This window comes from Balearica regulorum, chromosome 2 (assembly GCF_011004875.1).
Source record: "Balearica regulorum gibbericeps isolate bBalReg1 chromosome 2, bBalReg1.pri, whole genome shotgun sequence".
Taxonomy (NCBI): Eukaryota; Metazoa; Chordata; class Aves; order Gruiformes; family Gruidae; genus Balearica; species Balearica regulorum.
Window position 1 is genome coordinate 138,178,326 of NC_046185.1, and position 15,172 is coordinate 138,193,497.

The following is a 15,172-nucleotide window of genomic DNA, read 5'->3' on the forward strand; positions in this document are numbered from 1 at the left end:
TATTGCGTCATCTGTTTTGAAGTACCTTTAAAACTCTTCATATGGAATGAGAATGGGAAGAAAGTTCTTTTATGAGTGTAAATTTATTAGCTGTGAAACCAGTGCAACAAATGATCAGAAGGAGGAAAATGAAGATGTGTCTGCTTATGCTGATGCAGCCACATAGAAATTCAGTCTCTTTGCCAGCCTGGTCATTACTGGGCACTGGTCTGCTGATGGTTCCTGGAGAAGGAACCTGGCGAGGTTGAGATGTCAATAAATGTAGCAAATATTTAAAAACAGAAAAGTGTTTTTTCTTTTCAGTTCTTTTTAAAATGCAGTCATTCTGAGAAGTGCTTTACAAAGGGATAAAATATATTCAGCTAAAATTTCCTAATATAGTAGATGATTTGAGAACAGGGTGATTGGACCTCATTTTAGTTTTTTAGGTCGCTACCTCAAACCTGAAATGCATTCAAAACTCAGTCTAATTTTTTAGTTAGATTGAAGGAGAAAGAGCGATTATCAAAATGCATTTACTTTTCTTTCCATTTTTGGGCCAAAATTTGGTCAAATTCTACCCAGAGCTTGTAGTATTACACACAGTCTAATCAGCATTCATCATCACTGCCAAGGAATAAAGAACAGTCTTTACTGCTGGAATATGAAAGGACAGAGATAAGACAAGGATTTAAACTGTAAATTTCTGCATCCAGCATCATCTTCTCTCAAAGCATCTTTGCTAAACAATAAGCAGCAAAAACTGAGCTCATTTATACGTTTTGATGCTGGAAGAAATCCACTTAAATTAATGGGAAAAAGATGTTCATAAGATATCCAGGCAAGGCTAAGATTTCTTATTTTGCTGTCATCTCAAAGAAAGAATTCTGAGTAATCCTGAGTAAATACACCCTGAGTCTTCAAGGATTGAAACATTTTTTAATAATCTGGAATATAACTTGTCTGTCCTACTATTGAATTCTTTTGTTTTAAAAGCAAATGATGGCAGGCATTTGTACATCACTTATGTTCTCAGAACAGTATTTCAAAAACTTTTTGGCACATTGAGAGATTTATTGATACCACTTAGCTGTCCCCAAAGCACTTCTTTCTTCCTCTTCACTCTAATGAGTGATGGAAAATGCAGATATTTTCAGCAAATGTTTTCATGATAAGTTAATTTAACCATGTTTGCTGACAAGACCTAGAATTCTTACTGGACAGATACCTCAAAAAAAGAAATCAAAATAGCATTCCTATTACTTAAGTCAGCCTCTTTAAAGCCAAACACAGTCGCAATTCCTCATATTTTACGAGTTCAGGACCATCGCAAATTTAACTTGAAGCCAAATGGATTGCAACAGTAGCACAGTAGTACCTTCTATTGACAGACTCAAAAAATATCTGAGATATGGAACGTTTGTGATATGAAAATCTGCTATCTAAAGCTTCCTGATGAAAGATTTTTGGTATTTTTCTGAGTAACTTCCCATGAACTAGTGTGATGGTAGGTGCTTTATCCTGATGGAGGCTGGAGATAAAGCAAGGCATTCTGCAGAACGCTTTCCCTCATCCCTGAAGTAAGGCTGTGTCTTGGGGGTGTAACTGACCCTTTATTTCAACTGTCTCACTTGGGCAATTCCCCGATTAAATCAAGGTTAAAGAGAGTACTGTTAGTAATTACTTACTGTTTTTCTTTTCTTTTTATTAGAAACTATTCAATACAAATTCAATTACAGGCAAATTATGTTTATTTATATCAATGTTCTACACAAGATATGCATATTATGTTAATTATTGTGCATGTTAGGTGCATATGTGAAACTTATTGTAAAATTTGATGTTCTGTCATAAAATTTAATTCCAACATAGCATTATGCAAATGTTAGAATATTTGTTCTTGTATTATTTTCTGTTAAGAGATTGGTGAGTAATGTTGAATGACTATCTGCCATCTTCGTGCCTTCATTATGTGGAGCAACACAGTGTAAAACTGTGCCAAAAGAGGCAAAATGGGAAACCAGAATAGGGTGATGATTTTTCATTCCCTTTACCCTTAAAAAGTGAGAGTTGAATGCTTTTTCTGTAACTGGAAAGATCATCTACTTAGAAAGTCTGAATGGAAAGAGACACGCATATCTACAAATGAGTCTATACCTTAACAACCTGCTGTTTACTTTCACATTATATCTGTGGTTCACACTGATGTCCTCTTTCAGAAGGGTATTTTGTCATATTCCGAACTTATTTCAGAACACGTTTCATCAGAGGGCTCTTTCCATCAAAAGAGACTATTTGTAGTGGTGGCAGAAAATTAATGAGGTAACTTGCCTGTGGAAAAAATGCTGAGGGAGTAGGATGAGTGTTTTAAGTTAGGGAATTGCGTGTTTCTTCAATCAACCAAAGTGAATGAATATGGCAGACTTCACTTTGCCTTCTAGCAGATATTCTGTGCTTGGTTTAATATTTTCACAAGTCCTATATTATGAAAGATAATTAAAATCTCGCTTGTAATGTAATGGTACATTTTGTTTTAGAGTTCTGTGCCTTACTCTGGCACCTTATAGAGTTGTCCTATTATTTGTGTCATTCAAAACTGGAAAGTATGGAAGGAGCAAGGTGATTTTGGCCTCTTCCAGGGCTTATTGATACTTAAAGAACGAAAGAATCTGCTTTCACAGATGTGTTTATAGATTAATAATACTTTAATGAAAAAAATCAGTTGTCTTGTGCAGAGCTTTAATTATTTTAAATACATTATGTACATATATATTTATATTTTATGAAAACCATATATGTATCTAAAACAAAGCCTTTCTTGAACTGAAGTGGCTACTGAACAAATCATTGCTGAGTGTGCACTTGAAGGTCTTTAGAGTAAAAGAAAAAATGAAATTTTCTCATAATTTTAACTGTGTTTCAGGTTATAGCTTAGAAATAATCTTCTAAATATTAATTAATCAGGCTTTTCAAGTTATAGTTTCATTTAGGAGCAATGGATTTATAAAGATTTTTGTTCAGCTTCCTAAGTGAAGGCATACTCAGTAAGACAGCAGGACATTGATTTACACAGAGTGCAATATGGACAACTGTTGTAGTAACATAACCTATCCATTAAACAAAAGGACTAGGTCTGAGAGTGTGCTGCAATACCTACAGTCTTCCTGACTCCACGTAATCAGATTTGACTCTGTTCATGTAAAGAGTAAACTCACTTCTGTTTCATTTTTTCAAGACAGGTATTTTACTATCACTTCATCAGATTAAAATGATGATAGCAGCCTTTCTGAATGAAGGATGGTTCTGTCCACTTAGAGCTGAGGATTGTGACCAGTGAACATGTGAGAAATGTGTTGATTTTGTTTTGACAGCCTCGAGGCCGGTAGACCGTAGGCTGTGTACGGGACCTCTGCCCAGCACCTCCCAGCTGTGCCATATCCCCTGTCCTACAGAGTGTGAGACCTCAGCATGGTCAGCCTGGGGACCATGCACCTATGAAAGCTGTGAAGACCCTCAGGCTAAGAAGGGTATGTAAAAATTCAGTGAAGCCTTTTAATGGTGATCATTTCATATTCCTAAGTCACTAGGTACCTCTGGCTATGCAAGCATATTAAATTTTGTACCAAAAAGGGTATATTCAGTACCTTTAAACATCAAAAAAAGTCATTGAATTAGGACTATATTTAGCATTACTGCTTCACCAGATCTGGCAAAAATGTAGGCTGTTTACTAGCCTCTCGAGGTCAATTTGGGTTATTACAGGTCAATTCCAGTTTTAAACCTTCCTCTCAAACTGAAAGGGATACAGTCTGTATATGTGTTCAAATCACAATTCTGCCACTGTCTTGAAAAGAGGACAGAAGCAGCCTTCGAGGTGCACAGTGTCCAACTCACTCAAAGATTTCCAGTTCAGTGATAGCTTAAGAATTCACTAGTAGACTGTAAAGCGTGCTCTCGTAAAGAGTTGGGACCGTTTGCTGTTGATCAGTGACACTGTTTTACTGATGACATATGTGCTGGTTTCAATTTTCACGTTTTACAGTTTATTGCTATGCAGAACAGATTGTATAACATGAAAATAGGAAAGCAAGAATACAGTGACAAGGAACTCATGTAAGAAGTCTGCAGGTTTCTGGCTGTAAATGAGAAAAACTAGACTAGTCATTGCTGCAATGTGATTATCTGACAAAAATTGAGAATATAGACTTGGTTACTTGATGTAAAACACTCATAAGAAAGGACAGCCACATATGTCCACTTGAAGGAGCAACAGTAATTACCACATTAGCTTAGCTGCTTCTTTCTGGTACACTGCTAGCTACCCTTCGGTACAGGCAGCAACAATGCAAGTTTTACAATGCTATCTCACAGTTATGTGACCCACCCTTGATCAGTTCAAGAAGGAAAAAGCAGTTCAGTGTATCAACCCATTGGATTGAGTCTCCTCTGAGTACAATGGCCAGGTAACCTGTTATTTCTATTGCCGTTCCATCACTGAAAGATTTGCTATGTTTTCAGGGGTAATGTTTAGGTTTGCGAGAGTAGTTTGGACACCTGCCTAGTGGAAATGTATTAGTATTTACTTTATTCCTGCAGACATGAGCAAGGATCGTTTCTCAGCTGCCAATGTTTTCCTCTTATCTGGAAATTCTTATCTTTTATTTTATAATTGCATTGACAGTTTTTCTGAGGAAATGATGTAAAAGTTGTACAGGCCCTCCCAGTTTTAGCAGCGAGTCTCTCTACATGTTTCAGGAATGGGCCTTTACTGTGGATCAGTTGCCTCCCTTATTGCAGTAGATACTGGAGTCGGTTTTTTGGGTTTTGGGTTTTTTTTGAATTATATCAGCCTTTTGTGGCAGGCTCAGTTAAAACATTTGGACATAATTTGGCTGACCTCTTCAATTTATAAAAAAACAAAGATACATTGAAGTGTATTTTTAAAGTAATATTTATTATAGTTTAGTTAAGGGATATCTTCAAACAAAGAATCACTTCTTGCACATGTCTATTTGAACATGGCATTCTGAAAGTGAGAGAGAGGGTTGCTCTTTGAGACTGACATTAACCTGGCAGATGATACACGGTATAAAGGCCCATCAGTTTCTCTGATCCAAAATGAGCTTAGATAGTCTTAAGGAAATTTCTAAATGCTTGCAAGGGAATATTGTGATGTTAGTAACTGAAAAATTGTTCATAGGACTTCTCGGGTTTAGTTCTGTGCCTTGCCTTTTCTGATAATGTAGGTTGGTTTGTTGTTTGTTTGGGGTTTTTTTGGGGGAGATCATGTGTTTATAAGCTGATTTCACTTGGTAATCCATCCCCATTGGGAGATATCTGAGAAAAAAACCAAACATATTTGAGAAATGTCAACCCAGTAATCTAGGCAAGATTTGTTAGATGAGATGGATCTGGCAAGTGTGATGTGCAGGAAATGACTCCTGCCTCCCTCCTGGAATATGTATGACTAGGATAAACAGGGCTTTAAGGCAAAGGTTACTGAATAAGCTCAAAACTTGTGATTGTCTTGTTAAGTTTTACCTGTCTTCCTTCTTTAATAAGTTATTCTCACCGGTTCTCTAAAATGCAGTGTCGTGCTGGGTATCTGTGGTAGCTTTTACACAGGAGAGAAACAAAACCCTTCACTCAGGTGTAGACAGATAAAAATCTATTCACTTTGAATTTTAGAATTGAATTATTCTGCCGTTTGTATATTCATGGACATTTCAGGCTTTAAACTAAGGAAACGACGCATCACCAATGAGCCTACGGGAGGAATGGGAAACTGCCCTCACCTGCTGGAAGCCATCCCGTGTGAAGAGCCCTCCTGCTATGACTGGAGAATTGTGGGGTTGGAGGAGTGCATTCCTGACAATGAGAAACCGTGTGGCCCTGGTACGCAGGTTCCTGTTGTCGTCTGCATCAACAGTGATGGTAAGATGCTTTTTCCCATGGTCCACACTGACTAGAGTGAAGACGCTAAAATGTAGTCCAAATGTGTAGCAGTTTTTTGCTGGTCTCAGCTTTCTCAGTCGTTAAGACCAAGCTGTCTGGAATAAAGAGAAATGTCCTTTAGTATTGGTTAGAAAGGATAGGCCCTCTAGTTACTCTAGGATCAAGCTCCTTCACCTACACGCAGTAGATTTTCAAAGGTTCTCAAAGAGACTTTGATAAAAGTAATTAGAAAACAGCTATTGTTTTTCAGTAGGTCAGACTCATGCCTGCAATGATTTGACTGAATTCCCTGATGTAATCCCACTAACAAAGCTGATCCTCTGAGTCCAGAACCAAATAAAGTGTGAGTAAAGTAAGATGCATTGCAGTAAGTATAGCTGGAAGAAAAATAATAATGTGTTTATTAAAAAGCATGGTTTGATGTGTGTTATGGAGTTGATTTGTCAGACCAAGCTGTCTTACTTCTTCAAAAGGTCAAAAAAAAGACCACCATTATTTAATTATCCTCTATGAGAGAAAACAGATTTTGCACGAATAGTCACAAAAGCCAATTTTGAAAGCTGCTTACAAAATACTTTAATCTACAGAAGACTCATGAATTACTATTGTGAGAGTATTCCGTATTCATTAGTAATATTATAGTCTAGACCAGCATATGAATTAAAATAATTGTACTGACTACAGTGTAGTTAAAGTAACAGACTTCTAACTCCCTGTAGAAGATTAAGTAAGAGGACACCTCTGATGAGTGTTTAACAGCTGCACAAAATATTTTGTAATTAAAGTGGTCAAAAGTAATAAGAAGTGATTACAGAGAGATTTAAATCTTGAGCTTTCATGCTCAAGAATTTGGGTCATAACTGAGTTTGGGGACTTAAATTGAAAATCTTAGAGTGTAAGCTTTATTTTTCTGCATACACATAAGAGAACCAGTAACCATTTTTAGAGCTCGGAAGTAGATTAGCCTATAATTACAATATTGAATCTACTACATTTTATGTCCCTTTCTCAAAAAATTTCTCTTCACAGTGCAATAATTTCATGGCAACAATACTGAAACTGTTTGAAATTTTGTTTGTATACATTTTCAGATGAAAACCGGCCTTTTCCTCATAAATGAAAGTGTTTCCTATATAATTCTGAATTTTTCTCTTTTCCTTTAATAGCAAAAAAAATGTGTAAAACAAAAAGAAAGTGGATTTTTTTGCTTTATTAGGTTTTGAATAGTTTGGTTTACCTTTGATTTTGAGGAGTGGTATTTGTTCACATGTCTAACTTCTGATTAGCCTAATTTATTACTAAATTGCAATATAGACATTTTTATTTACTATAATTTATTGTAACCATAATACATTTGGAGCATGCAGTTGAGCTTCTAAACTTTGAAATATGTTTTACATATATGATATTAGTATTGCTCTGTTTCAAACTCACAGGATTTGCTCTCTGCACTGCATGGGCTCTGGGTTTGGCCAAATTTGACTTGGAAGACTTGTGATTAACTTTTTTACTCCCTGTATTAATCTTTGTCTTTCTGTCTTTCTGAATTACATGGCATTATGTATTGCTGTAATTATATGGCATTATACATTGCCTATACTGGCAATCTGTCACAGAAGGAGCAAGAAGTCGGACTTTGTCCATATGACTGTCAGTCTTTAAGATTAAAGAGTTGTGGGCACAGCTTCAAAGAAAGGAGAAAAGAAATTGCAATTATGGTTTGTTTTTCAAAGATCCAATCACCCACAAAGATATGTGTTCAGTGTCTTTTGACCAAGTGTAAAAGCAATGGAGAGTACTGTGGTGGATTGCCTCAGCTCTTCCTTGATATCCTCTCCTTCTCGTAGTAAATGATCTTCTGTGATCTTCACCAGTAATGCCAAGTGGCTTTTGCTTAGGTCTCTCCTGAGAAAGATTAGCATGATACAGTAGAAGCAAACAAATTGTGAAGTAAGGGTGCACCAACCTCAGTAGTCTCTCCCTCCAATAAAACTCTGCTGAAGCATCTCCTTTGCCTCCCACAGCACCAACCCACTGCAAATCCTGTAGGCAATTCTTAAATGCTTGTGGTGGGTTGACCCTGGCTGAGGGCCAGGTGCCCACCAGAGCTGCTCTATCACTCCCCTCTTTCATTAGACAGGGGAGAAAAGGTACAATAAAAAAAAAAAAAAACAACTTACGGGTCGAGATAAGGACAGGGAGAGATCATTCTCTAATTATCATCACGAGCAAAACAGACCCAACTTAGAGAGGGAATTCATCTTATTTATTACTAAGCAAAACAGAGTAGAGGAATGAGAAATAAAACCAAAACTTAAAACACCTCCCCCCCACCCCTCCCATCTTCCCAGGCTCAACTTCACTCCCGGCTTCAACCTCTGCTCCCCCCCAGCAGCACAGGGGGACGGGGAATGGGGGTTACGGTCAGTTCATCACACGGTGTTTCTGCCGCTTCTTCATCCTCAGAGGGAGGACTCCTCTCATCGTTCCCCTGCTCCAGCGTGGGGTCCCTCTCATGGGAGACAGTCCTTCACAACCTTCTCCAACGTGGATCTCCTCCACGAGGTGCAGACCTTCAGGAGCAGACTGCTCCAGCGTGGGTCCCCCACGGGGTCACAAGTCCTGTCAGCAAACCTGCTATGGTGTGGGCTCCTCTCTCCATGGGGCCACAGGTCCTGCCAGGAGCTTGCTCCAGTGTAGGCTTCCCACGGGGTCACAGCCTCCTTCAGGTGTCTCCACCTGCTCCGGCGTGGGGTCCTCCACGGGCTGCAGGTGGAATCTCTACACCCCCTCATCCTTCCTCCATGGGCTGCAGGGGGACAGCCTGCTTCACCATGGTCTTCACCACGGGCTGCAGGGGAATCTCTGCTCCGGCGCCTGGAGCACCTCCTCCCCTTCCTTCTTCACTGACCTTGGTGTCTGCAGATGTTCTTACATCTTCTCACTCCTCTCTCTGGCTGCAGAAGCACTCTCTAACTGTTTTTCTCTTTCTTAAATATGTTATCACAGAGGTGCTGATTGGCTTGGCCTTGGCCAGCGGCGGGTCCGTCTTGGAGCTGGCTGGCCTTGGCTCTATCAGACACAGGGGAAGCTTCTAGCAGCTTCTCACAGAAGCCACCCCTGTAGCCCCCCCGCTACCAAAACCTTGCCACGTTAAAACAAACACAATGCTCCTCTAAGCAAAAACCACCACCTCTTCCCAGGTAGCTCCCATGTAGTACTCTGGCCTTCTACCCTGGCACAGAATGCCCCTGTGTGATGGGTTGACCCTGGCTGGGGGACAGGTGCCCACCAGAGCCGCTCTATCACTCCTCAGCAAGGCAGGGAGGGGAGAAAGGAAGATGGAGAAAAACAATCCCAAACTCGTGGGTCGAGGTAAAGGCAGTTTAATGTAGCTAAACCAAAAAGCCGAGCACGGAAGCAAAGCAAAAAAAGCAAAGATTATTCTCTACTTCCCATCAGCAGGCGATGTCCGGCCGCTTCCTGGGAAGTAGGGCTTCAGTAAGTGTGCCCCTTACTCCAGAAGACAAACATTGTAAAAAAAAAACCACAAATGCCCCCGCCCTGTTCCTCCCCCTATTTTCGGTTTCTTACTGCTGAGCATGACGTCATATGGTATGGAATATCCCTTTGGTCAGTTTGGGTCAGCTGTCCTAGCTGTGTCCCCTCCCAAGATCTTTCCCACCCCCAGCCTGCTGCTGGGGAAAAAGAAATGTTGGAAAGCCTTGATGTGTGCTGGCACTGCTCAATAGTAGCCAAAACACTGGTGTGTTATCAACAGTTTGCTAGCTACCAATCCACAGCACAGCACCATGAGGGCTGCTGTGGGAGAATTAACTCCATCTCAGCCAGACCCAATACACCCTGGTATCCTTCTTCACCAAATACTTGTTGCAGGCATCCAGATTCTGCTTGGTAAAATCTAGGAGAGCAGCACCTTGCAATCAGGCAAGTTTTACACCAAGCCCCACAGCTGCAAGGCAGCTTGCAGTAAAATAAAATTTGGAGAATGCTACTCTTCCATTGTCTAAACATCATGGTTTAAATTAATCATCCTAAGAAATTTGTGATATTCAGTGTTCTTTGTGCACTTCTTGGAGAAGACTACATTGATGGTCAGTTAAAGGCTGTGGTTTAATTAACGGGATACATAATTTGTGTAATGATCATGTATTGCTATAATTTTGATCGAAATGGTACACAGGTAATTTCATTTAGTTTTACAGGTAAAAATGACTGTGAAGGGAAACAATGTGTTGAAAGCATTAATTATCAGCTAAATTTGCTATGTTAATTAAACTGAACTAATCTTTGCTTAACAATACTTTCTTCAGTCTCTTAAATATTCTTTTTTTTTATTTTTTTTGTTCATATGAAATAATTATCCAATCTTAAATCCGTGCCTGGGTAGGAGAGGTTGCATCAAAGGGACTTAAGTCTATTAAAACAAAAGTGTATTTTCCCCTTGGCTTCTGCTTTATAAAATGAAAAAGGCTAGGGTTGTAATTTTCAGAATAAACATTGTACGCTAAATGTACTGCTTTAACATAAGATAAACCCCATACTGATGAGTATCTTCTCTTTCTGTGGACTGTTGCATTGTTATATATGTTTAAAGCATAATTAGTTGGGATAACATGTCTTGACCTGGGTGTTTTACTTTACAATTAGAATCAAGTAACAGTGTTTGTGAGATTGGTTTATATAATTGGAATGAGCTTCTCTCTTCAATTTGCTGTAAAGATAAGAGTCATTACAGCCTTTGAGACAATAGCAAACAATAGATTATCCTCCCGTGTTGTTGCTGGAGGCCTATGATTGTCATTCTCTTTCCAAAGCGGATTGCAGTAATCAGAGTTTTCATTCAGGCTGAAAAAAATGTGACAATCAGTACCCCAGGTTGTCACTGCAGAGGCTATAATGAACTTTGATGTATTTTATTATACAAATGGTACTTCAGCATTTTACTGTGGAAAGAACCTTTTCAGAATAAATATTCTTAGTCAGTCTTCCAGGGGATTTTACAAAGGAGCTCTGGTAGGTGAATAAAACACCTTTTGGTTGTGGAAACTCCAAGATTGGACAGAAGCTGATCAGAATTACTCCACATGTAAATTATTTTAATAATTATAGATTTGTGGCTAATGTTCCATGCTGTAGACTAATGCATAGTCGCATGCATGCACACACAGAGTTATGTACATGTTATCTATTATTAAGTTCTTTAATGCAGTTTAGAAGAGTGATTTTACAGTAGATGAATTTGCTCTATTTCTGTGTAGCTATAGCAATCTATGAAGAAGACTGTTTCAGAAATACTTCTGTATTATTTAAAGACTCAGTCTATTGTAGAAAAGCTAGCCACTTCTCTACTCCGTAACAGATATATTAGCATTACTCATATGTAAATATGGCAAAATAATTTCTGACATAAAAATCTGTAAAATTAACTACTGCTCAAAATGCCTATAAAATGCTGGTTCATTCATTATGGTGTGGTTGGATTTTTTTGTTTTTACCTTTGTGCTGAACTCTGTAGCACAGGTACTAGCCGTGGCTGTAGTGTCAATAGCGTGCTTCTGATCTGCAGACAGTAGGCTGGAATTGTTCGTTTTGTAGGAACGTGTAAATAATAAATTGGATTACAGCCTTTATAATATTCTGGGCTTTGTACCACTGCATGTGTTAGTTTGGATAAAACAGATCTCACTTTTGAAGGGCAAATTTCTTCCGGACCTTGTTTAAGCTCACTAATTGTTGGGTTACGGTTAGCTCCACAGGGGAAAAGAATGGCCATCTCCTGCCTCACAGCTGTGAAAGATGACTAGTCTTAGAAGAGGGAGCCATGGCAACAGCAAGGCTTCTCGTGTATATGCAAATTCCTTCAACTCTCTGAAGTAGCAAAATTGTTCCTGAAGTCGTGCTGCGGTAGCCGAGTGCCATGAGTTCTCTCCTGGCACCGGAGTGTATGCAGGTGACCCAGGTCTGGTCTTCCTGAGACTGGAGCACAAATTCAAATGACCGGTGACATGAGTATATCCTGATGTAACATGGGTGGGCTGTACCCTGTTTGCAATATCAGGGGTAAAACAAATGGTGTTAGTATTTAAGTAAAAGATATAGAAGGTAACTAGTCTGTTTTCTTAAGACACTCAGCTGTAAACATTTCAAACCAATTAGTTTAGCTACTTTGTATGGAGTGCCTTAAACAGTGTACTGTCCAAACTGGAACAGTCTACATTTCCTTTATCTGTGTTTATTCTCACATAGCGTGACTGACTGAAGACGCCATACTTCAGCTATATGACAATCCTATAGGATTTAATCACCTTACTGTTTTTCTCTAGACTTAGAAATATTTATTTCTGAAATGTTTATTGTATTCCTTTTATTGAATTTTACTTCACAGAAAAGCTTATAAAATTTCTTCATGTAGTTTAAATTTTCTTCTGTAGTTTCCTGATCAATATTGTATTTTGTTTCTTAATTTTGAGCTTGTGGCTTTAAACCAGGGAAACCTGAAGATTGGCTGGTGCAACCATTTTCACTTAAAATATTTTGGCTGGTTTAAAAATTGGCTCTTTCAATATATTTATGGTTTGAATCAAATATATGCTAAATGAGTAGCTGCTGGTCTTCATTAATTTTCAGAATTGGAAACAATAAGAGAATCAATGGAAGCTCTGTATAGTCTACTACTTCTGCCCTTTTTTTATTGTGTGGCTATATGCATTGAATGAAGAAATCATCAGACTGGCTGGATTTTTTAATTAATATTTTAAAAGAATATGCCTACCTTATGTCCCTTTATGATTTAGTTCTTTAAAAGAGTGAAAAGCCACATTCGAATTTGAATTACATTGAATTATTGAGTTAATCCTGTAAGAGAAACCAGATCAAAATCTGGCCAATGCTCAGCAGTCAATTAGTAGAAAAATACAGTAGCTAATGACAGTTTCTTTCAGAGCATACTGCTTTATGCTTACAGGAACTTAGTTATATGGGCATTAGTCATCATTTCTCAATATTAATTTCCTAGCTAATGTCTTTACAGAATTGATTTGAACTGTTCTTTTCTGCCTGACAGCTTTTTGGCTAACCATCTGAGGCATTTAAATCAAATGTAAGATGCATACTTTGTTCTTCACTGTAAACACATAGGATATGAAATTTATAACTAGGTCCTTTCTTTCCTTTAATTTGTCTGGTTACATAAAACTATTGAATGTTTTTATTGGATGTTTGTTATATGTAAGAATACATTACTGAGGGTAAAATACGGTTACTTTAAAGGACCTTGAAACTGATACTCTTGGGCCATTATGTTTCAGAGCATTGGATTTTTAAGGCATTCTTTTTAACAAGATTTGCTTTATTTAGTATAAAGGACTATAAGAAAAATAGTGCACACTACTGCTAAAACTATCCCATTTCAGTTCTCAGGAAGTTTGATAACCGATAATTCTTCTGTCAATACAAGGTCACATTCAATATGTCATACCAATTCCTTTTTGTCTCTCATCTTGACATTAGGAAAGTGGACATATCCCTATTAAGTTCCATATAAGAGTGGATGCTTTTAGTGTTTGTATAACATGAAGTGATTTCATTATATGGGATGACTTAAATACATCACTTGCTTTGTCAATTTCTTTAATAGTTGATCTGGAATGTGATGCGATGATTTCAATTAAAGGCATAAGTAAAACAAAACCAGAGTTTCATCTGCGTAGTGCAATAAGCAATTATCACTTCTGACAGTGCAACAGACCCTTATTTCCAATTTATCATATATTTTTGAAGTCAGAGTTGTGCTTGGTGTGGACAATGCCTGCAGAGACATTAACGTTCATAAAGAATATAATTAAGTTAAAAATAGGTGGGCCAACTTAATTACCAAAATCTTTTTTCTTGAGTCATAGATCATAATTTGACTGTCCAGTCAGATGAGTTTGCTGGGTTTTGGCGTGTTTTCTTCTAATGTACTATAACATCTTTTCAGAGAAGCTGTACTGGAGTACTTAAAATTTATTTGACGTCTACGAGTAGAAGTTGCCATAGCGGGAAGCACAGATATTTTGGAAATATACCACAGAGGGTGCAGTTACATGTTTCATACGATGCATGCTCTTAGTAACCTGCTTTTGTTTTTGATGGCACAACGAGATAGAAAAGTAAGTTATTGCAAGAACTGCCTGCAATAGCAGTAGGCGAATTAGGAGGAGGGGATTTTGATGAATAAATTTTGATTCAGAGAGCAGCCTGCAAAGCAGGAACCCAATCCTGATTAGACTCCAGGCTTCCTCATAGTAAGAATACAGAGAAGGATAATTGTAGATACATTTCAAAACACCTGTTTTTTTAGGAAGGTCAGTTTAATGCTTTACAATCTTTGCATTTGTTACTTCAAATTATGTCGTTATGAAACGAAAGAAAGGTGTTTATGGACTTACAGATGGTTATAAAGTTTGATTTATAGACCCGGTATTGAACTTTGGGTTTGGATTTGTGTGTCATGTGTTAACTCCCTAGAACAGACTCAGAAAATACTTTAAATATTTTTACAAAACATAATCAGAAGAGATAATATTACATTTAATAAAGTTATATATAATAATAATAATGTTACATAGTTATAAATTAAATACCACTTTCTTGGAAGATTGTATTACACAGTACTAATCATTAATCTTTATGATAAAATGTTCTAAGACAGTATCCTCTCATTAGATTTGATTGGAGTCAATTTTCCATCTGAGAGAAAAAGGTTGCAGAGGCCTATTTGTATTTTCTGAGAACCTGCATGCTAATGGTAAATTTTCTCAATAGATGTCATCAAACTTCAAAGCTGCGAAACTAGTGTGTTGATAAATGATGACGATTAAAACATCTTCATTAGCCAGTCATGTTGAGCTAGAATAAATAGGAATTTTATTCTCAGTACTTCCAGCCTTATGTGGCTCGTTGTCTGACCTTTCTTTCAGGTCGTAATTTGTTTTGAGTACTGATTAATGTAAACCAACTCTTATCTGCCAAGAAATATTTGATTTCACAAGATAAGTGTTCCAAGTGGCAACTTAAAGACCCTTCAGATAATCTGTGTAATTTTGCAGTTCTTGTAATTCCTGTGCACTGCACAAGCACCATCTCTGCTGAATACTTAAGAAAACTTCGAACTAAGAGTAAAACATACTCAGCCACAATGATTACGCCAAATCAGAGCAAACAACTGAGGATC

The 15,172-nt window shown here is 37.8% G+C and overlaps 1 protein-coding gene across 1 annotated transcript in view; it reads left to right on the forward strand.

The window, feature by feature from the left end:
- Window positions 1–15,172, forward strand: part of THSD7A (thrombospondin type 1 domain containing 7A) — a 289,030-nt gene that overhangs the window by 183,143 nt on the left and 90,715 nt on the right. Inside the window, exons 8-9 of the mRNA XM_075746097.1 lie at window positions 3,351–3,506; window positions 5,710–5,913. Of these exons, the coding sequence (XP_075602212.1) occupies window positions 3,351–3,506; window positions 5,710–5,913 (360 nt within the window). The remainder of the gene's footprint in view (window positions 1–3,350; window positions 3,507–5,709; window positions 5,914–15,172) is intronic.